A 23290-nucleotide genomic window follows, 5' to 3' on the forward strand; every position below is an offset into this window, starting at 1 on the left:
GAGGGTGATCAGTAGCCATCCAGGTGACAGAGAAGTCAAAAAGAAAGTGGATGGGAAAAGGCCTCTATAGTTGCCTGTTTTGTAGAGAGTGGAATAATATTTCAGTGGAATAATGAGGTGGAAAGGTGGATGGTATGAAGTTAAGAAGAGGAGAGTATGTGAAGGCAGTTATTGTAGATGGTCTTTTCGAGGAGTTTAGCCACAAAAGACAGCTGCAGGAGCAGTAAGGAATAAGTCTACCTTTTAATGTGAGACAAATGTGAAGGAAGAGACAGTGGCCGAAATTTGTCCAGTCAAAACTCAACACGTCCAAACAAAACTCATAATCTTCCCCCCCACATCGTAACTTCCTGTTACTCTCTAGGGAAACACCACTTTCCCATTTCCTCAGGCTCACAATCTCCATGTCATCTTTGATTATTCATTCTTTCCTCCTTTTCCCCCTATCCAATCTATGGCCAATGTCTGCTGAAATCACCTTTGCAACATCTCAAAAATATATTCCCTTCTCTTCTCTGGCACTCCTACCACTCTGAGGTGAGCCCTTATCACCTCATGCCTGGGCCATTGTAATAGCCTGTTGGAGAGGGCGCCTAGGTGGCACAGAGTAGATTGACAGGCCCAAAGTCAGAAATATTTGTCTTTGAGAGTTCAAATCTGGTTTCAGAGGCTTACTAGGAATTTTATCTTGGACAAGTCACTTAACTCTATTTGCCTCAGTTCCTTATCTGTAAAATAAACTAGAAAAAAATGGCAACCCACTCCAGTGTGTTTGCCAAAAAAATCTCAAATGGGGTCATGTAAAGTCAGACATGTTTGAAATGACTGAACAACAGCAACAGTCAGAATGGTTGTATGCTTTTCTCTGCCCATGTTGAGGAAAAAATGTGTAGGTGCAAAGGCAAAGGATTCCATCAGTAATACATGGTTAAAACTTGGCAGGTCACGATGGTTGATACAAGGGGTCAAGGCATTCAGGACAGGGTAGAATTGAATTAGTTCACCATGGCTTTTAAGATGGGGGAAAGAAGGAAAGAGTAGAGAACTGAGGGGTCAAGGGATTAGAGGTCCTGGCCCAGATGAAGAGTAGGATTTGGTAAGAGAAGTCAGATGGAAAAGTAGAAAGCCAGTAGACAATGGTCAGATAAGGGGATCTGGAATTTGAAATTCTTTTTTTTTTAAACCCTTACCTTCTGTCTTGGAACCAATACTGTGTATTGGTTCCAAGGCAGAAGAGTGGTAAAGACTGGGCAATAGGGGTTAAGTAGCCCCAAAGAGAGGAAGAAGTCTGTCTTCCATCTTCAGGTAGAAACAGCCAAGCAGGAATCAAATCTCAGGCAGCTGGAGCCTCTTAATTGCTTTTTCCAAGGTTCTATTGGAACTGTCTCCCCTCCTCCGTTGATTGGTGTTCCTAAAAGTTCTGAGCTCCTTTTCTTTTTGCAGATGCATTTTTCTTTGCTCAGATAATTTTTATTTACAAACCACTTGCCCAGGGTCACACAGCTGGGAAGTGTCTGAGGTCAGATTTGAACCTAGGACCTCCCATCTCTAGGCCTTGCTCTTAATCCACTGAGATTACCCAACTCCCCAATGGAATTTGAAATTCTTAAACATGGAGGCAGCATATTTGTGGGTGATAACAAGATCAAAGGCATGACCATCTTTTTTGTGTGATTGAGGTGGGGTAGACTGAGTAGATTAAGGAATTGAATGATTTAATGTTTGAGGAATAGTCAATATATATGTTTAAGTCACTTAATTTGAGGACAGAAGTTGAAGAAAGGAGAAAAATTGTATTGAGAGATTAATAACCCAAAGTGAATCAAAAACTTTTAGATGTGGTAGAATAAATTTGTAAGCCAAGGATCTGGGAACTGGGTGGGGGGCTACATTACAAGTCCAATATTTGTCCATGTTAGAACAAGTTGAATTTTAGAGCTAACTACTAAAATAAATGTCCAAATAGTATAGCACTTCCTTAGCATTATTTACTGTCATTCTGATGATCAAGGAATGGAGAATGTCACTTAATGTGATCCTTCTTTTGGCCCAACTCAGGCACACATCAGTGGTACGAATGATGTCTTTCCTTCCCCCTTAAGTACTATATTCTTCAATTTGTAATTTTGGCAGTTTTACAGGGTGAAAGATTACCCTCAATTAATCACATAAATTATGTTACATGTAATGACATCAGCTTAGGTTGTGTGGCATCTCCATATTTCCTCTTTTGTGTTTATATATTATATTATTTAATTCCTATAATGACTGTTGAATAGGTGCCATTATTAAAATTATTATCTCCATTTTATAGATGGGGAAAGTGAGGCTCAGAAAGTGTAAGTAATTTGTCTAACTAAGGTCACATAGTGAATGCATGATGTGAAATCTTAACCCAAGTATTTTTCCCCAGAAGTCCAATTCCCTATGTACTCTATCATGCTTCCTCTCATTACACAAGAAGACTTAAGATTTGGTTTTTCAATTAAATTGATACTTGTGGAAGTTTTAGCAGAATTTGAGAGAAGCAGATTTTAACTTGAGTTAAGGTAAAAACTGCAAAGAATTAGAATTGTCTCCAGATGGAATGAGCTACCTCAATAGAATTTCCCTCCCAGGAAATCTCCACGGGGAGACCCAGAGATCACTTGAAGATGTTTTAGAGAGGAATTCTGTTTGTTATATTAGACAAGCCTTAGGTCCTTTCCAATGTTTAGAGTCTGGTTTCAGAGGTGGCCAAAGTATGCAATATTCCCTCCCTTGGGGAGGAATTTGTATTCTAAGAAAAAACTCCTTGAGATGAACAAAAAAACCTCTAATTGTGGTATAGACAGGCTGTTCTTGTATCCCCTTACTCAGCTTACCTGTATTGACCATCAACCTATTATGACTGCAGAACCTTGCTTGTTAAGTATATGATAGTAATCTGGTTATAAGAAAAGCATCATATGATTGCTCATAAAACATAATTAATTCCCATTTCAATAAGATGTCTAACCAGTTTACTATGTAAAGGTCTCACTAAAAGGTGTCATATTTTTTCAGGGTAGCTGTGATACAGTTTAGCATCTTTCCTGAAATTTGTCATCATAGACGTGCCTGAGGCACTAAGAGGTTAAGCAACTTGCCCAGCATCACCTAGACACAGACAATATGCCACAGAGGTAGGAATTAGATTGTACATGTAGAGCTAAAAGGGTCCTCAGAAAGCATCTAGGTCAACCTCTTCATTTTACAGATGAAAAAAATAGAACCCTAGAGATGTTACATGACTTGTCCAAGTTCATATAAGCATGAGTTGGAATTTGGTCTTCCTATTCCAAAGCCAGTGTCCTTCCTACTATACCACTTGAACCCAGGTGTTCCTAGTTCTGTCTTACTACTCCTCAACTATATCAAATAAACTAAATCTTTCAACTGGCTAGCATCTGCCAATTGGTTGTTAAAGAAGGTTAGTAAAGTAGTTTTGTCTTATACTTTTAGTCTTCACCTAGCGGCTTATTTAGCAGATAATTTCCCTAAACGAGAATGAGTGAAAAAAGGTTGGACCTGGTAAAATAACAAATTGTTCTTACTATCCACACTTCTTTTCTGAAGGCTAACTTTGAACCTCTTTTTTTTCAATGCACAGAAAACCCCTAATTAACAGAAATTATTAATCCATTGACTTGAGAGCATTACTATGAAAATGTTCTGATTTTTGGAAAATTTTATTTATAGACTTTAGCCATAGGTAAGTTAGTTCAGATTCTAATTTTGAACCAGATCTCATATCTAAGTCAGAAAGAAATGTTAAATTTTATTGTCAGTTTAAAATTTTAGATTTGTGCTGAAGTTCTAATGAAGGAGACATTATTATCATTGGATGAATTCTAAATTCATTTTCAAGTTAGCGAATACTAGCCAGAAATCAAAAGTAAAAAAAGAAGACAACTTTTTAAAGTAAGATGTCTTAGTGGCTTTGTCTGATGAGATGATAAGCTAAGTTAAACAAAGGGAAAGCACAGTAATTTTCTTAATTCTATCCAACACATAATTTTCATACTCGTAAGAGCTAACTGTTGGTTATTTTATAAATGAAATAGTACACTTCACTTTATGAAAGTAGGAACTAGGATGGCACAGACTTTTTCATTTTTAGAGGTCAGTTTTCTCATTCCTTCTTTTTTGCTATTAATCCATGTGAATCAAAATTGTTAGAAATATGTTGAATATAGAATAATCCAAAGGGATTACTGTTATTTTCAAACAAAAAGTATTAACTTTTGAGATCTAATCCCATTAGTGCATATCCTCCCTAGAGATTCTGTTATTCTCTCACCATTTTGACACAGTGGCTTAGATGAAAGGGAAAGATTATCAATACAAGCCATAAATGAAAATCGTAGAGCAGCATTTCAATGCTGTATTTAGTATTCCCACTCTCTATCAGATGCAGAATAACAAATAATCATGTCTAAAATACACTATTTTTAAAAACTTCAGAATTCTGGGTAGGTGGAAGGATTTTTGGGAAAGAAAAAAAACAAAAAAATTATATGTGAAGAAATATTATCTCAGTCTTTACTGAGATTAACACCTTGGATTTCTATAATAGACTTTTAAACTACAAATATGAGTCTTTAAGTATAGTATTCATTGAAGCTTACACTTGACAGGAAACTAAAATATGTGATTTCATATGGAGATAAGCAGTCAAAAAAAGAGAACAACAGCGTTTACTCAGTTTCTTTAAATGATATTTTTGGATCAGTAGATCTATTTTTTCCAAGCATATTTTAGATATTAAATATTTTAAAATACCATAGAAGTTTAAAATGTGCAATATAGAATTATAAAAATCATCTAGTGAATTCTAAGGAATGTAACTTCTATTTTACTTACATAGTAACTTGAAAATAGTCTCAATTTTGTTACAAATTAATTTTCATTAAAATGAAAAACATCATTAGTGACAAACTATAGAATATTTAAAGGAAAAAGGGAATTTCGTTTAAGGAAGATCATTCATAAAAATAATACTGTAAAAAATAACCACTGATTTTTATCAGCACTTGTCAAGTATGATTTTTACTTACAGGTATCTAAAATTATATGCACCTTATTTTTTATAAAAAAGAATGTAAGCTCTTATAATGCTAGGATCATGTTTTCCTGCATTACATACTTCTTGCCACTAATAATTATTAAGAAATTTTTGAAACAGTACGTTAAAGATTTTTTATTTCTAGAATTGCACATCTATTTGCAAATGATTCACTGAAGAATGACTTAACAGGTTGAATTTAGATACATCTGTTCAGCTCCTAAATCCCAAATTTATTTCTGGGATAATGATTAAGCAAGTCATTTTGGAGCCACTGCTGCAATACTACTAAAATAATAATGAAAGCTATGAAACATTTTTCAATATACATGCATTAATTAGTATTTGTCTCACATACCTTTCTTGCAAAATTTCAGATTTCTCTGAATTTTCTATAGACAGGACAAAAAGGTTAATAAACCAAGTGAGTGAGTACTGGTACATGGGTTCAATGTTAGCTAAATCAGCTATTGAGAAAAAGAGGATTGACGAATGAATGGCAATTGGACGGTATTCCAAACGGGTGTCATCAATCTTTTTCTCTGTGTCTTCAGCTATTGCCTGTTTTTCAGAAATCTCATTAGCTAAAGCCTTGGAGGAAGATAATATCTTAATAGCAGTTTCGTCTTCTAATATGTTGCCTTCTGAAGATGAAAGAACTTCTAAAATCTTGTCTTCTATTTCTTTCAACTGCCTGAAATAAAATTCAGAGATTTCATTAAAGAAAAAATAAAATACTTTATGTTTATATCTTAATATATATATATACATATATATATTCTTTTAAAACAAAAGATGTAGTTAGTCACATAAAGATTGATGTTATATTCTGAATCCATTTGTATTGAAAAATGTGACAAAGACAAGCCATTCAACTCCATAAAGAGAGATCACTTAAATAAATAACCAGAGTGGTAATAATAATGATGTATGATAGCTTTGCTTTATAGTTTTTTAAAAAAGTATTTTTCTCTCCTCATTCCTGTGAGTTGAGGCAGGGCAAATTTTATTAACACTGTCTTATTGAGGAGGAAAATGAAACTATTGGGTAGGTGAGTTTCACACAGTCACAGAACTCGTAATACCTGGTAACACCAGGACCTTTCTGATTTCAGTTTTGAACACACAAAGTGGAACAATTATATTGTTCTGTTTTCCTCATTTATGTAGTACTTGATGGTCTAATAGATATTCGCACACCTTAAAATTTGTGGAAGAGTTGTTTGGGGACAAAGAAGTCTAAATAAAAATATTGATTTCTTACAAATTCAAAGTTGTGTGATAATCGAACTTTTACACTTATGAGAACATTATTTATATGTCTGAAAATGTACTTGTCTTGAAATATGAGTAACTGTTTTCTAATCATTTAAGTAAAAGCACTGATCTGTAAAACTTTTACAAAATAGTTTTTAAATGATTATTGTAAAATCAGATATTCTAGTACATCATTTCCAGTTGGAATTGCAATGTCCTCATTAAAAGTACAGAAGAGATCTTATCTTCAATGGATACTTCAATAAACTTTAACTTTCTATGTTTAAAGCAAGATGCATAATTTAATAAAACATGAAACCTTTTGTTTTCAGCCCCTTGTAATATCAAAGCTTGTTTTTCTTCTTCAAGATCTGGTCTCTCTCGTGCTACTACAATTCCAAGAAGCTGATCTTGCATTCCTTCAGGAGTTATCATAAAGTTCAGCAATGTGACCTATAAACGAAAGTTTTTACAAAAACTTTTCCATAAAAAACTATATTGTCTACTGACCAAATCCCTGCATAAAACACTTTAAGATCTTTCTCAAAGCACATTTTTATTTAGCCTAGAAAATTACATAAGAATGGGAATTTTAAATTATTTTTAGGAACTGGAATTATAGATTGTATTTTTAAAACTTATAATATCATTCCCAAATGAGGTAGCATAAATATGATTAACATATTCTTGTTAAAAACTTTTAATAGCTGACCAGTCTTTCAATGATAGATGCAAAACAATTAGATTGAGAGAATTTCCTCATAATTGAAATATTAACCTATTCTCAATTAAAGCAGTTGTAAAAGGCAAGAAAAAAACAAGAGAAAGGAAAAAAGAATACTGAGGTTAGGGTTTTTTTTTTTTAAGTATCTTTAGTATATGAACCTTCCTGAATTATAGTGACAAACTTTATACAAAAGTGAATCAAGAACTTTTCAATGTTTTGTTTGAGAGACCATTTCTTAATACTTGATTGTTTAGTTTTGCTTATTTCACTCTACCCATTTCTGCTGCCATGTTCTCTACCTTGGCAAGGATATTTTCATTTTCTGATGCTCAAATTCCCTGTTCATAAACCCTGACTCTATTATTCCTGAAGATTGATTGTTCCTTATGCCATCAATAACCAATGCACTCTACATGTCTTCTTCACTATTCTATTGATGCAAAGTTTACAGTGAAGCATTGGTCTCCTTTAGAAAGTAATTTCAAAAAAAATATTTTCTTAAACTGTATATTCCAATAATTCTTTGACTTAGGATTGTGATTCATGGTTTAAAACATAGGGACACTGTCTCATTTGGGAATAACCAGGACAGAGCCATAAAATCAAAATATAAACAATTCTAAGTGCCCTGAATTAAGAGTATTTCAGGGGGAAGAGTTTAAATAAAGTGAGAGAATAGCCAGAAGATGAGGTCTAGATAGTGAAAGGAAGAGTCATTTATTTTGTGTATATTTTTTAAAAGTTTATTTAGCTTTGATACATGATACTTCCCCTTCTCTCACACGTTAGAAAATAGCCAGGACTATTTAGTTTTTGGTTTTGTATTCTCAGGGCTTCACAGAGTGCCTGGTACATAGTATGCTTTAATAAATGCTTATGAAATGAACTGAATAAATGAATGAGACGAGAAGGGAAAAAGTAAAAAAATTCCAATTAAATTCAAAATAAAAGAAACAGCACTATTTTAAACCAAGTAATCATGACATTTACTGAGTAAGGGGAGAGTAAGACATAATTTTTAAAAATAACAGTCAACCTGTACACTAATACTTTTGATATGTGAAATTATTTTAATCAATTTAATTTAATTTAATAAAATTATTTTAAAATCACTTTTGGTGAAAGGTACTTAAGTAGAGACATGAATAAAATTCTAAAATCTCAATGCAAAATTTAAAATTAATGTAGAAATGGAAATATAGAAACCCTAAAATATAGTGATTGATAATGAAGTAATAAAAGGAATTAGAAAACAAATGACTTTAAGAAAATGTTTTAAAATTTGAACATTAAGTTATATAATTAAAAATTCTTAAAATTTTGCTTTTATATTAATAACAATAACAAGTGCTATATACTTTTGTGCTTCAGCATATATATGTATATATATATAAGAGCAACAAATTGAAAGCTTTGTGACTATTCATAGCTGATATGAGGAATGTAGCACAAAGAAAGTTGCATTAATAATATACTACTGGTAAAATGAATGCTTTAAAAGAATACAGTAACTTTATACAAATGAAAGGAAGAATTATTTCACATTCTTTTAATGTTGAACCCTTTAAACTCAAAGTTTTTTAAAATCCTAGTCTTATGTTTCATATATGTTTAAAACTAAAAATTAATACAGTTTCATCAAAATATTTTGTTTAGTTCTAAATGAATACATTTCTGCATTATGTCTGTATCATCCCTTTGGTGCCTTTTCAAAGGAAGAGGTACACAATTCTTTGTAGGGGATTCTAAGAAAGGATCCTAATTTGTAAATGAAAGCAAGTAACTGCCTCTCTATGTTTCCTAATCCCTGTTTAATCAATCCAAGCAATTAAAAATAATGAAGCAATAAGATACTCTAGGGATCTTGAGGATTTTGATAGTGACTCATAGATCAGTTTCTTCCCTAGAGTCTTGCAACTACTGCTATCAGTCAATGTTGAACTAGATTTTTCTGTTATGTGTGCTGTTTTCTGCATGTTTTATTTACTATTTAATTTTTTCTCTTGTTCTTTATTTCTAGAAATTTTGGCAATCTATTTATTAGTTTACCTTGGGATTTATATTTAATGTTTTATCATTTCACTCTGTTTCACTTATAAGCAACATTTCTAGGTCAAATTTTTCTTAATTTAATTGATAAAGATTATGTCATCTTCACCAAATTGCCACCTATCAAATTCTACCCATCCTTCAAGTCACAACTCAAATGCTATTTCTTTCATGAAACTGCCCCTGGGTTCTCCGTGTGTAAGCGATATCTGCCTTCTCTGTACTTCCATAGCATGGTTTGTATTTTTATGATACTTAATTGTATTACTGTTAATTGTGGACATGTTTGTTTCTTTACTGGGCTAGAAGCTCCTTAAAGCCAAGGATTTATGTCTAACTTTCTGGATGATACCTAGCACAACGCCTGCTATAGAGTAGTTGTTTATTCAATATTAATGGATGCTTCAATCATAACAAATTAAGGATAACGTTATAAATTTTTTTATCCATAAAAAAATCATAAAATCCTCTTCAAGCTTAAATTTATCAGACATTCTATAAATTTGGGATTGTTCATATTTTAGAAATTCCTTCCATTTTTAAGAGTTTTGATATTCATATTAGCCTTCTTTTTAACACAATTAGAAATTACTGGTGACTACTGTAAACCTAAATTCTTTTCTCCTCTTATTTTCAGAACATGTTCCATATTTTCTATTAAAATGAAAATACCTCAAGCACTACAATTTCTAGAATTACCAAAAGATCACATTCACCTTCACATTACAAATCTTGACCTTGTTGAGTCCTGTATTTCGGTAAGGGGAAAAATAAAGATTCTAGTCTTTTCCTTATAGTCAGTCTTATTTCATTGCTAGAAATATTTCCATTATCTCCTGAAATCATAAACTCAAAATATGTACCTAATCTTTTCCTCTGCCTCTGGTGGTGTACTTTTGTAGGAGGTTATCTGTCTTTTCTTTACCATATCCAGAGAAGATGTTACAACCACCATTTAAAAAACTCTATATTTTGCTAAGCTCCCTTTCTCCATCGCCCTAGTTCTGAACCAGTGCCACTGTTTTAATGCTTTCTTCATGTTAGCCATCAAATTCATTATCCATTTTGCTTATTTCCTGGGTTTTGTTTGAGTCATGGATATCTGATTAAAGTCTATTGTCTTTAAATCACTGATGCTCAAAGTCCCCTTTATCACCTGAAGAACCCTGTAGTATCTAATATTTAAAATGCTTATGAAAGAAAACATCTCTTTCAAATATCTCAAGAGAATAAAATGGAAAAAAAATCTTATGTCGAGAAGCAGAAAATGCTAAGTTCTATTAAGGAAAAATATTCAATTAGTATAAAGCATGATTGTTTAAAGCTTCAATTTTAAACAATGCACATCTGGAAGGACTATTGACAGAAAAAATACATTTAGATTAGCTTTCAAAGAATAGCAGGGAAATATATTTTACTTAAGCACTGTCAAAAGCAACATTTACACATCATTATAATACTCTCCGGAAATATTCAGAATAAAAAAGTTACCCATTTACACAATGGGCATTTATGTCAGCTTCTAGGAAAGGGGAAATGGTTAATTATAAAAACAGGACTAGAAATACATTTATTTTCAAATACTAGCCTTAACAGATGTTTCAGGAAGATAATGTGGATTTCTTAGTTTAGTTGTAATATAGAAGCGGAAGTCAGGTGCATATTCAATTGTAGTGTCACCAAGTCGGATACATAGACTCCCACCCTGCTTAAATGTCTGCTTTAGCAGAAGAGGTTCGAGGACAGGGTCTAGTTCTTCCCCAACATTTTCCAGTAATACTAGAACAAATTCATAATAGGATATCACATTACTTAAAATCATTAGATGTGCCCATTACATTCATACAGACAAAAGATAACATTACTAAGGTTGACCATCCAACGTGATTCTTTGCTTTGTTTAGTTTATGAGGAACTTCCTGTGGAAGATGGTCAAAAGTTCTTAACTTTTTGCGTACATGAAAAGTTGTCTAGGCATAAAGGGATATTGAAAGAGCACTAGGGAATTTAGTTTTGTGTGTTATTATTAACGAATAAACTACACTTTCCAATGGTTCTTCCTTTAGAAATGTCCTCATTTTGAAACTGAAAAGCAAACTAATTTTCATATATTCAGCCATCTTGCTTTTTTTTTTTAAACCCTTACCTTCTGTCTTGGAGTCAATACTGTGTATTGGCTCCAAGGCAGAAGAGTGGTAAGGGCTAGGCAATGGGGGTCAAGTGACTTGCCCAGGGTCACACAGCTAGGAAGTGGCTGAGACCGTATTTGAACCTAGGACCTCCCGTCTCTAGGCCTGGTTCTCAATCCACTGAGCTACCCAGCTGCCCCCAGCCATCTTGCTTTAAGCAAGACAATCTCATTTAAAATAAACACATGGTTGATCCTAGTGACAGAAATATACATAAAATCTAAATAATTAGTTCCGTGTTCTTTCTAGATGTTAGTTGTGACATTCCTGTAGCTGAGATTAAAATCTTTCATGAAAATATAGCATATTTAAATACATATTGACAGTTACTTGCTAGTGACATGTGCATGATTCACTTTCTGTATTCACTTCCTCTCTTTAAATTAGCTTAAATATATGTACCTTTACTTGCATTATCATTTTGTAGAATTTTCCAATATTTTAAGTCAGGTGTTCCAATGGAAGGGGACTCAATTGCATTTGTTTTTTTAGCTGCAACAGTGACAGATTCGTTTGCTTGAAGGTTAAATGCAAAAATAGCTGTACCATCCACCATCTGTTTCACTCTTTATAAAACTAAAAATGGATTTAAGATACTTGTCCTTTCTCTTTGACACATTTTTAAGAGAATATTAATCAATTATTAACTGTGCTTAAAAACTTTCGAAATGGTCAGATGAATGGATGAACAGACTAAGGTCATAAAAGGAGGTCTAGAATGGTGGCTAGAAGAATAAGACCACAACTTCTATCCCCAGTTTCATCACTAACTAGTTGTGTGATCTTGGGCAAATTATAGTCTCTCATTCCCTTTTTTTTATATTTCCAGCTTCTAGCACAGAGTCTGGCATATAAGAGGCACTTAACAAATGATTGTTGATTGGATATTTTTCCTCAGTTTCTTCATCTTCAAAATGAGGCCCAAGTAATATGATCATTAAGCTTTAAAATTCTGATCCTAACATGAATAAGGGAGAAATTATCTCTCCTTTCTCTTCTGAACTCCCAAAGTAAATTGTATTAGCATTTATCTCACTGTACATGGTTTTGTTTTTATTTACAAACATGGTGCATCCTACCATCCAATCTCATTTAACTATCAGCTTCTCAAGGGAACCAAATGGCACTTCTATTTCCTTGTGCAGAAAATGGTTGTTGAGTGGATAAATACCATATTGCAATTTTTTTTGGTCTGGACCTATGATTTCATTGATGTAGGGAGCTCCTAGTGAAAAATTCCCTTGCACTAATACAGACCAGAACTGCTTTGTGACTTACAGTCTTAAAGAATTTAGGAAAACGAGAATTTAAGAGAATTGTCTGGTCAGCCCTCTAGCCACTACACCATACTGTCTATAAAAATGAATATGTTAACATAATTTTAAATATTATTTGAATGAACAATATTTGTGAATATGTTAACATTTTTTTATTTCTGTAATTCCCACAGCTGTAAAACCTTGCTCTGCTTCAAGTTAACATTTTTTAATTATATACTTCATTATAATAATTGATAAGAAAAAATTTTTTTAATATTTAGGATAATTCTGCTAAGCAGTACTATCTCAAATAGAAAATAAAATTTCTAAATCTTTTTGGGGTAGATTAAATTTAAAATATGATTAACCATGGATTTACTTAAACAATATAATACTTAAACCAAGTTCTTCAGCTGATAAGCCTAAAGATTACATGAGATTTTTCCTGAAATGTAATTATGATATTCTTGATACCTTCATTAGGAGAAGGGGATAATGACACAGTAAAGGACCAGATGTCATTAATTCCTTAATGTGCACATTACATACAGAGAAAGGAAAAAATTGGCATCAGGACTGATGGTCTAGTAAACAAATTCTGATATATCACGTAGGCTCTTCAAAGGCAAAATCAGAATCGTAATGAAAATTAAAATGTGCCCAACTTCAGGCAACAATTAAAATAGCTAAATTAGAGAAAGCATTGCAAACAAATCTTTAGGCATGGAAAATTTCCTAACCCGCTGTGATTACAATTATCAAAGTTTAACTTGATTATCAAATAATGAAATGGAAGAATAAAATCATCATTTTTGTATGTATGTATGTATATCTCATTTGTCCTTTTTGTGCCTCTTAATTAATTTTTGAGTTAATTGTGCCCTCTCCAGGCATTTTGGTAATATACAGTTTTAGTATTTAGTTACTTACCAGGTGTGCCAAACTGGATGCAATTTTCCAGGGTCCTTACATAGTCTGCATCACTTAATTTAATTATGTGAAGGCTGTTGGTTTTTTCCATATTCTTTACCCATTTATTAGCTTGACCTTGAGGATCTATCATCAGAGGCCATCTTCTTGCATTCCTGGAAGTTAAAGGAAGAATGACAATGGTCCAAAAATAAGATTGTCTATATCTCCCTTAGTAACTTCATCCTACTTCATCACAGTTTGGAATATTCCAAGAAGGTAAGAAATAACTTCCAGAATTATGGTTTTGATGACTGAATTGAGACAACAAAAGATCACATTTAAGTGAAAGTGAATATCAAAATTATGTTTCATTTTCTCATACAAATTGGGTCACAATCTGCCATTATTTTAAAATTTGAATTTAATTAATTATCTGTTCCTGCATTTCATAGGAAAATTTGGTGGTAATTTATACATGAATGTTAAGTAAGTCATTTATCAAATAAATATTACTATTTTCCCATTTTTCATTTTTCAACTCCCAAAGGAAAATATGTTCATAGACCATCACTATTTAATTGAATTACTAAACTGAAATGAAAAATAGTATAAAATAACTGGCAAATAAAATATGGATTATTTTTCTTCCTGAAACTCAAAATTCTATAAATGTTAAACTAAACCTTTGAAATTATTTTCCACTCTTGTTGGTAACTTCAGTGTTAATTTGTGATGTCTTTGGAAGAGCTTTAAGGAACTTGATGGTCTTTAAGAGATGTCTAGTGCACTGAGAAGTTAAATGACTTGTTTATACACACAACCAATGTGTTACAAAGATGCAGCTTGAACCCATATTGTCTGTAAATTATAGATAAACAAAAGCTAGAAAACTAGCTTTGAATCATCCAAGTTCATGGCATTCAAAATGAATTTTTCATCTTGCCAACACAATATTTATTTAATCTTTTTGTCTCTCTTTTTCTTTTTACAGATTAAAAATGTAATAATCAGCAACCAAAAAGGAACAAATAAGTTAAAAAAGAACAAAAACCCACATAAATCCTCTTAGCACTTAATGAATTAAAGCAGAACCACCAGACAATAAACAGGTCTTCCATATCATGTGCCTTTTTGACTGTATCTGAAGTTCTACTAGTTCTGGCTTTGTTCTTTTTCACAAATCTTTGGAAGTCAATATATATGCAATTAGGTTTTTACTGATTTTACTTTCCATATTTCCTCAGGGTCACATTTATAATTTTTGTGATACTGCCCCCCCAAAAAAGAGTGCAATGCAGTGGAAAGAAGTCAAGACTATATGGGTTCAAGCTGCATCTTTGCAATATACTGATTGTGCATCTAGACAAATCATTTAACTTCTTAGTGTACCAGACAACTCTTAAAGACTATCAAGTTCCTTAAAGCAGATACTAATCTTAATTGGTAAAAAAAAAAACTTCCTTATCCGGTATTCCCTACACTAATGAAATAACAGGCCTGAACCAAAAAATAACATTATAATATTTCAGTAATGGATGTTGATACTTCAATGAATCTATGATCTCATCAAAGTAAATTATTTCTTTTAATTTAGCAGGCAGCAAATCATCCACACTATATTTCATCCTCTGGGGAACACTGAGTGGGAATTCTAAATATGTCAGTTGTCTGATAACATTCCATCGTTTTTGTTTTTTTTAACCTTTACCTTCTGTCTTAAAATTGATACCAAAACTCAGTTCCAAGGCAGAAGAGTAGATGGGACTAGCTAATTGGAGTTAAGTGACTTGCCCAGGATCACACAGCTAGGAACTGTCTGAGGCCTGTTTTGAACCCCAGACCTCCCATTTCCAGGCATTTCATCCACTGAGTCACCTACCTCCCTTCCATGACTTTTTAAAACTTCACAAGGGGCTTCTTTCTTTTTATTTTGAGGATGCAGCTGCCATAACTATATCTCTGGCACTTAATTCCTTTCTTTAAGGTTTTTAATGAAGAAGTTAGGGAAAAATAACTACTCTGCCATCTTCCTGATAAAATTATCTTTAAGAAATATTTTAAATATATATAAAACATTTCAATATTTTTGTCATGTTTTTACAAAAGTGTTATCAAGCTGCAGATAATACCTTTATGCAAACACCGATACCTGTTATCTACTTGCATATTTTCTGAAGAAATTGAAACTTTCCCATGGCCTACCTTATGTTCTGCTAACCTGGTCCTAGAAAAATAATGTAAATTCCTCACCACAATGAGGCAAGATCTTATTGAAGGTACAAGTAAAATACTCAGAACCTATTTTAGTCAACTTGAGGAGAAAACATTTTCCTTACATAATGATGATCCCATTATCAACGGAAAAGGAATCTGAGGGTAAGCCAGCAATGTTCCAAGCGCGGATTTTCACAGGTTCTCCCAATGTACTTGAAAGAGAATAATCATCTGAGCAGGGTATGTCTCTTTCTTTGCATGACAATGTCCACTCATCAGTTTGGTTCTTTTAGGAACATAACACAGAGGAAAAAAAAGATTGGATATTAGAAAATTTACAGTTTGTGTATGCCAACATGTTTTCTGCATTAAATATTTTTAAAATTATGATTTTCTAGTTTTTTCAAACATAATAGATTTTAGTATACATCATAATAAAGGCTAAAGCAGAAATAAATTCTATTATTTTTTAGTTTTAAGGGATTTATATGCCTAAATCATTTAATAGAAAACTTGGTATAACTTTGTATGTGCTAAGAAAAAAAGAATTAGCAATCGTTATTCTAAAGCTTTATAGTTTTGGAAACATAATACTTTAGTTTATTGCATTTTCTCCATAAAATATATTTAAATTATAAATATATTTCTTTATGTAAAATGTATTCTTTTTGTTAAATTTAAATTTTATTTTCTCCAGATTACATGTCGTTACTGTGTGAATTAGATATCTAGGAGACCATCAGATCCCAGAAGTCTCACATAATAGGGGTCACAGAGTCATGATCTTAATTTGTCAGTGTGGCAGGCAAGACTCTTGATTGCTGATAGTCAAGGGATATGATATGTAGTGAAACCCTGGCCAATTAGAAAATCTTAGGGGAGGGTTAGATTGATCTTAAAAAGTCAGTGCATGAAGCGGGCTCTTTCTGTCAGTTTTTGGGCTGGTGAAAAGAGCTCTCTTGTTGATGAGCAATCACTTCCAATGTAAGCCATCTCTGGCAAGTGGCAGAGCAGACTGCAGAAAACATGAACTATGACTTGCAACCTCTGCCTGAGATCTTTCTAGCTAGGCTGGAAACTTCATTTCTCTCTTTCTTTCTCTTTACTAATGAATACTTGTAATTTTAAAGTCACCAAGATTAATTTTTATTCATAATGATACAACTTTTAATAGTACTTTTCTCATATTTTGTGATCTACATTCTCTTCCTATCTCCTACCCCTCGTTCCCTCCCCAAGATGACTGTTAATAAGAGATAGGTTGCACATATGTATATGTACATGTTCATCATATTGTGAGGTAATTCACATATCATTTACAAGAGAAAAATTCATAGTGGAAATAAAGTGAAGAATGCCATGGTTCCATCTGCATTTACACTGACAATTCCTTTTATGACAGTAGTTAGCCTTTTTCATCACGGAGTCCTTTAGAATTACTCTAGATCCTTGCATAGCAGTTAAGCTGTTCATATTTGATCATCGTACTTTATTGCTATTACTGTGTACAATGTTCTCTTGGTTCTGCTCCCTTTACTTTCATCACTTCATATGTCTTTCCAGGATCTTTTGTGATCATCTTGTTAACCATCTCTTATGGTACAATAGTATTTCATTACAATCACATACCACTTGTTCAGCCATTCAGCAATTGACAGATACCCCTTCATTTTCCAGTTCTTTACCACCACAAAAAGAGTTGGTATAAATATTTTTGTACAAATGGAGTCTTTTCCCCTGTCTTTGATCTCTGTGATATAGCTCTAGTAGTGGTACTTCTGGGTTAAAGGGTATACACAGTTTTATGGTCCTTTGAATATGGTTCCAAATTGTTCTCCATAATTGGTATATCAGTTCACAGTTCCACCAATGGTGTATTATTATCTCATTTTTTTCCACATCCCCTCCAACATCTATAATTATCTTTTTTTTGTCACATTAGCCAGTCCAATAGGTGTGAGGAGGTACCTCAGAGTTGTTTTAATTTTCATTTATTTAACTATAGAGATTTGGAGCATTCTTTCATATGATTAAAGAGCTTAATTTCTTCACCTGAGAATTACCTATTCATGTCCTTTGACTATTGGTCAATTGGAGAATATTTCATATACTTATACATTTACTTGGTTCTCTATATATATGAGAAATGAGGCCTTTATCAGAGATACTTGCTATAAAATTTTTTCTCCTATGTCTTGTTTGGACATAAATTCTTCCCTTATTCATAGATCTGACAAGTAAACTTTCCTATGCTCTTCCAATTTGTTTGTAGTTTCACCCTTTATTTTGACATCGTAGATCTATTTTGACTTGACTTTGGTATGTGGTATGAAATGTTGGTCTGTGTCTAGTTTCTGATATATTGTTTTCCAGTTTTCCCAGAATAGTGAGTTATTCTTCTAAAAGCTTGGATCTTAAGGTTTGTTAAACACTAGGTTACTATGGTCTTATACTACTGTGTGTTGACTGCCTAATCTATTCCATCGATCCACTACCCTATTTCTACCAGTACTAGATTGTTTTAATGGTTACAATGTAGTTCTTGACCTTATGTAATAAAATTCCTTTTTTATATAAGTATAAATTCCCTTTCTCCCTTTGTGACTAAAAGAGGAAACCATTGCAAAAAAAAAAAAAAACAAAAACAAAATATTTATTAGTCCCAAATTGGTGAAATTTAGTTGGCTTTTCTTTTTATTACAGGGTAGTTTTCCCTCCATTTTAAGACTTCTCATGAAAAGGAAGCCATTTCTTCTTGAAGCATCCCATTCTATTTTGTTGTCATTCAGTTGCATCTGTCTCTTCGTGATCCCATTTGGGGTTTTCTTGACTAAGATACTGGTGTGGTTGGCCATTTCCTTCTCTGGCTCATTTTAGAGATGAGGCAATGAGGTAACTGGGTTGAGTGACTTGCCCAGGATCACAAAAGTAGTGTCGAAGGCCAGATTTGAATACATAAAGATAAATCTTTCAGACTCCAGGCCTATCATTCTTTGCAGTGAACCACCTAGCTGTTGTAGTTAATCTTTAGACAATACTTATTGTTAAGAAGCTTCTCCTTTATAGCAGTTGTTCATGAATAGATATGCAGCTGAGCAGTGCAATGGATAAAGTACTAGACCTGAATTCAAACCCAACTTAAACACTAGCTCTGTGTTTGGAAGCAAGCCACTTAATCATTTTTGCCTCAGTTCCCTCATCTGTAAAATGAGGATAATAATGGCACCTGTGTCCCAGAATTGTAGTGAAGATCAGATATTTGTGAAGTGCTTTGTAAACCATAAAGTGCTTTGTAAATGCTAGTTATTATTAACTTGTTTTTTTAAGATAGTATCCAAATAACTATGTTTAAATATAATTGACTTTCTTTGTAATCCCATGTGTTTTATTTTATGCATTTAAAATATCAGCCTGGGAAATGTTCTATAGGATTCACTAGACAGCCTATAGCTCCGGGTGTAAGATACAAAAAAGGGCAAGAGTTACCACTATAGAGGAAGTCTGACTTTATTTCTGTAATTTCTATCTATACTACTGCCTCAGCTTCTGTCCCCCCTGTGGTTATGATTCCTTCTCTTGATAGAAGAGGCAATATAGTATGAATAATATTATTTGAATAAAGTAAAATATCTGTTCTTCAATTAATCTTTTAAAAAAACATGATTCCTGGGTTCTAGACTTGTAGTCATAAAGGAAAGAGGATTCAAATCCTTTTTCCAGTCCTCACTTGGTACTGGGCCACCACCTTTCTGAAGCTTAGATTTCTCAAATGTATGTAAGGCTCAAAGCCTGAAAAGACATTGTCAGTCACATACACCTAATAATATAGGAATGTGATGAGTGGAAGGAGAAGATTTTGATGTGTCTGCAATGTTAGAGTTATTGGCTGCCCATCCAAACATTTTACCTATATGTGTTTTTATTTCCTACTGATCTTATTTTTTATCTAACTTATCTATCTATCTATCTATCTATCTATCTATCTATCTATCTATCTATCTATCTATGGCAGAGTGTGCCTCAGATTTATGAGATAAATGTTTTACTCCTATTTTCTGACTATGCATTATCAAATTACTAGAAATTATTCCTTTGGATGACCAATAAAGGCAGTGTAGGGTTGTAGGAATCACCATTAATATACTTCTACTCTCTATCTTCCTAGTTAAAGACTGGCATATTTTATTTCTTATATGAAATATGAAATTAAACTTAAATTAAATTATACTTTCATATTTTATTTTTTCTATTGACCATTCTTGAATGGAATACTTCAGACATAATATTTTTATAATTACTACTATACACTAATGTATTTCTGACAGAACTGAGTAATTGAATATTTTAGTTATTGAAATATTCTGATTAGGAGTTACCATATATATAATTCATGATTTCCCTTCAGGAATCAACTCAAGCAGTACCTTCTACAGGAGCGTTTCTGTTCTTTTCAGCTATAGTGGCTTCCATTGGGTCTAATTTATATGTTTTATATATTTGGAAATATTACAAAGAATGTTTTGTTAGAAAAAAGTTCTTTGAGAGCAAACACTATTTTACTTTTGTGTTTGTATATTACCAGCTTGACACAGTGCCTGGAACACTGGAGACGCAAAATAAGTGATAACTGATCAATCAGTTGCTTTAGTTGTATATTGTTTTTGCATGTTTAGCAAGAGCAAATGACAAAAGGAGTTCAAGGAGTAATACAAGCCAAGAGGCATGAAAGTGAACCTAAAGAATTCATATCCCATCTCTTAGAAGACATATTGTTGCTAATACAATATCAGAAGTTGGAGCTGGGCAATGAAGTCCAATCAATAACAGATCCTACATATGGCATCAGGAAAGAACAAATACTAGCCAGAGTATATTATTTTATGACCATGAGGTCATAATGAGTTTGGCATATGGGGTAAGAGAGAACCTTAGAACTAGAAAGGACCAATTTCCACAAGTCTAAGACATTATTTGATGTCTTCAGATGAAATAACTAATAGCACATACTACGTATTTGGAGAGTGTAAGCAATAGTAAGCCTTTGAAACTTATATGCATTGAGTTTTAATCTCTGGAGGGAAATAATGAGAACAGAAACCAGATCCAGTGGTGAGTGATCTTACACAGTAACCCATCAGGAATCCAAAGATTTCTATAGCAGTTGAAGAATTCTGGAAAAAAATGCTTCTTTGAATATGAATCCCCTTTGATAGGATCCATTATAAGCAAGATGGAGTTTTTGAATGTAAACTACTCCCACAAATTTTGGTTATTAAAAAGTCTCAAACTGGACTGAGAGCCAGGCCTAGAGATGGGAGGTCCTAGGTTCAAATCTGACCTCAGACACTTCCCAGCTGTGTGACCCTGGGCAAGTCACTTGACCCCCATTGCCTAGCCCTTACCACTCTTCTGCCTTGGAGCCAATACACAGTATTGACTCCAAGATGGAAGGTAAGGATTTAAAAAAAATGTCTCAAACTATATTTTACTATCCCCCAAGAGACCTATTGCTTGAGCTTTTAATTACAAGTTAATTCATGTGCTAGAAATACCAAGGCTTGAACAGAAATATCAATGGAATCAACACGGGACTTTCCTCATGCACACATGTCATTTTCCTTGGAATGGTTACAGGCTTTCACATTACTTGCTGAAGGTTAGGGTAGAACCATAGTTACTATTACTATCTTCTCAGGAAATGAATGGCTAAAGACACATGATCAATGTCTCTCATGGCTGAGAGATGAGATAAAGTAACCCCACTAATTCACCATTTCAGCTTAAAAGAGGTCAAAAGGTCTCAAAAATGAAATTCCCAAGATTCAAAGAGAAACTGTATTGATGAGGAGGAAAAGAAGGCATATTCAAAAGAAACCAACATGACTATTTAATAGCCTCATCAGTCCACTTCAATTTTTATAAGATATTTACAGAATTGGGAAGCAAAGGAAGGCAAAAGAGGATGAATACAGAGACATAGTCCAGAGAATTAGAGGAGACTGGCAGTGGAAGTTAATAAAAACAAGGATTTTCAGTTCTATTACAGAAAAAAAGGCTTTTTAAAAAAAGAGAAAAGAATATTTCATGGAGTGGTTAGGACAATGATGGAGTAAAAGCAGAAAGAGTTTGTCTCCGCCAAGAAGAATGATCTTTGGATGAGGAAGAACAGAACAGAAATGACTAATAGAGAGAAGTTGGGAGGTGAAAAGATGAGTACTTAGTGCCTTTTGGTGAGTTTAAATCACCAGGACCAAAGGAACTACATATTCAGGCATTTAAAAATTGGCACATATAATTGCTGAACCCATGTCAGATGTCTATGAAAGAATCTGGATAATGGGAAAATGTGTAAAATATAGATTAGACTTTGAGATTATTTAATAAGGTCCTTTTTCTAAATTTTTTGGTCCACGATGGCTTTTTCATTGCTATAAAAAATCTCCAGGGAGAAAACTTCCTTTACCAATGCAGAGTGGACAGATTGGCCCTTGATGTCTTACAAAGTGCCTGAGGCACTGAGAAGTTAGGTGACTTTCCCAGGCCCTCACACCAGTATGTGTCAGAAAATTTCTTAGGGCTTTCTGACTCCAGTGTCATCTCTCCACTATGACATGCCACCTCACTAAACGAAATCAATGAGCCAAAACAGGATCTGGGACTTGGAAAACGTTTGTAGTGTGAACAGTCAAAAAAGAATAGAGAGTGAACAGCAAAGAATTTTGGCATTTATCTTATTTTTTTGATTGTGAAAATCCACATATTTAGTCAGGCAATTGGCAAAGACATACCCTATTATTTTTCAGTCTAAGACTCTACAGTAGAACAAAGCAGCTGTCAGGAATCTATCAAGACCAGGGGTGCTTGTCAATGATTTTAGAGAGCTAAAGAATATGTGGTATGTATAGAATTTTTATTGAGTCCAATTAGGAGAACCAGACCCATTAATAAATTGCATTTTGAATGTAAAGCAGATATTTTGACAGTTACATAGGCACATTCAAGGAAAGAATGTTGATCACCAGGACAATGTAGTGAACTGAATGGATCTGTAGCCTTATTGATGTGAATGTTCCCTCCAACAATGCAGATCATAACCCATCCATGGCTGCTCATCCTGCATGACCCTTGCCCATGTCCTAGTCCTCCACAGGGGTCTATCCAACCTGCTGGAGGCCTTTCTTTTCACTTGACATTGTAACAATGCCATGGGGAACATAAGGGATCTCTAATGGTTTGCCCTTACTCTTGTCACATGAGCTGTTCATCTCTTTTCCAAATATACATGTCCTTTAATGGCATCCTTTATTCTGGTTCTTTTCATAGTCCTTCATGTGTTGTGTTACAGATTGCTCAGACCCACCATGTGCCTTTCCCATTGCCCTCACAGGGATACCCTATTTTAATTCTTTAGAGACTCTGTATTTGTCAGTCAGTTGTTTGATAGTAAAGATGAAGTCGACTATGGAATGAATTTTGTGAAAGCCTGCCTATTTCCTATTAATGCATTCTTCAAAGATGTCCTCTATGCAGATGTGGATTAAAATTATGCATGAGATTAAGTATGAATATACATCAGTAAAATTACTGACATGCCCTT

At 33.4% G+C, this 23290-nt stretch overlaps 1 protein-coding gene across 1 annotated transcript in view; it reads right to left on the reverse strand.

Moving 5' to 3' along the window:
* DNAH7 (dynein axonemal heavy chain 7) overlaps positions 1–23290 on the reverse strand; it is a 303845-nt gene that overhangs the window by 92725 nt on the left and 187830 nt on the right. Inside the window, exons 46-50 of the mRNA XM_007494538.3 lie at positions 15816–15979; positions 13498–13652; positions 10708–10898; positions 6663–6796; positions 5445–5780 (exon numbers count right to left, since the gene is read on the reverse strand). Coding sequence (XP_007494600.1) covers positions 5445–5780; positions 6663–6796; positions 10708–10898; positions 13498–13652; positions 15816–15979 — 980 coding nt within the window. The remainder of the gene's footprint in view (positions 1–5444; positions 5781–6662; positions 6797–10707; positions 10899–13497; positions 13653–15815; positions 15980–23290) is intronic.

Source organism: Monodelphis domestica, chromosome 4 (assembly GCF_027887165.1).
Source record: "Monodelphis domestica isolate mMonDom1 chromosome 4, mMonDom1.pri, whole genome shotgun sequence".
NCBI classification, from domain to species: Eukaryota; Metazoa; Chordata; class Mammalia; order Didelphimorphia; family Didelphidae; genus Monodelphis; species Monodelphis domestica.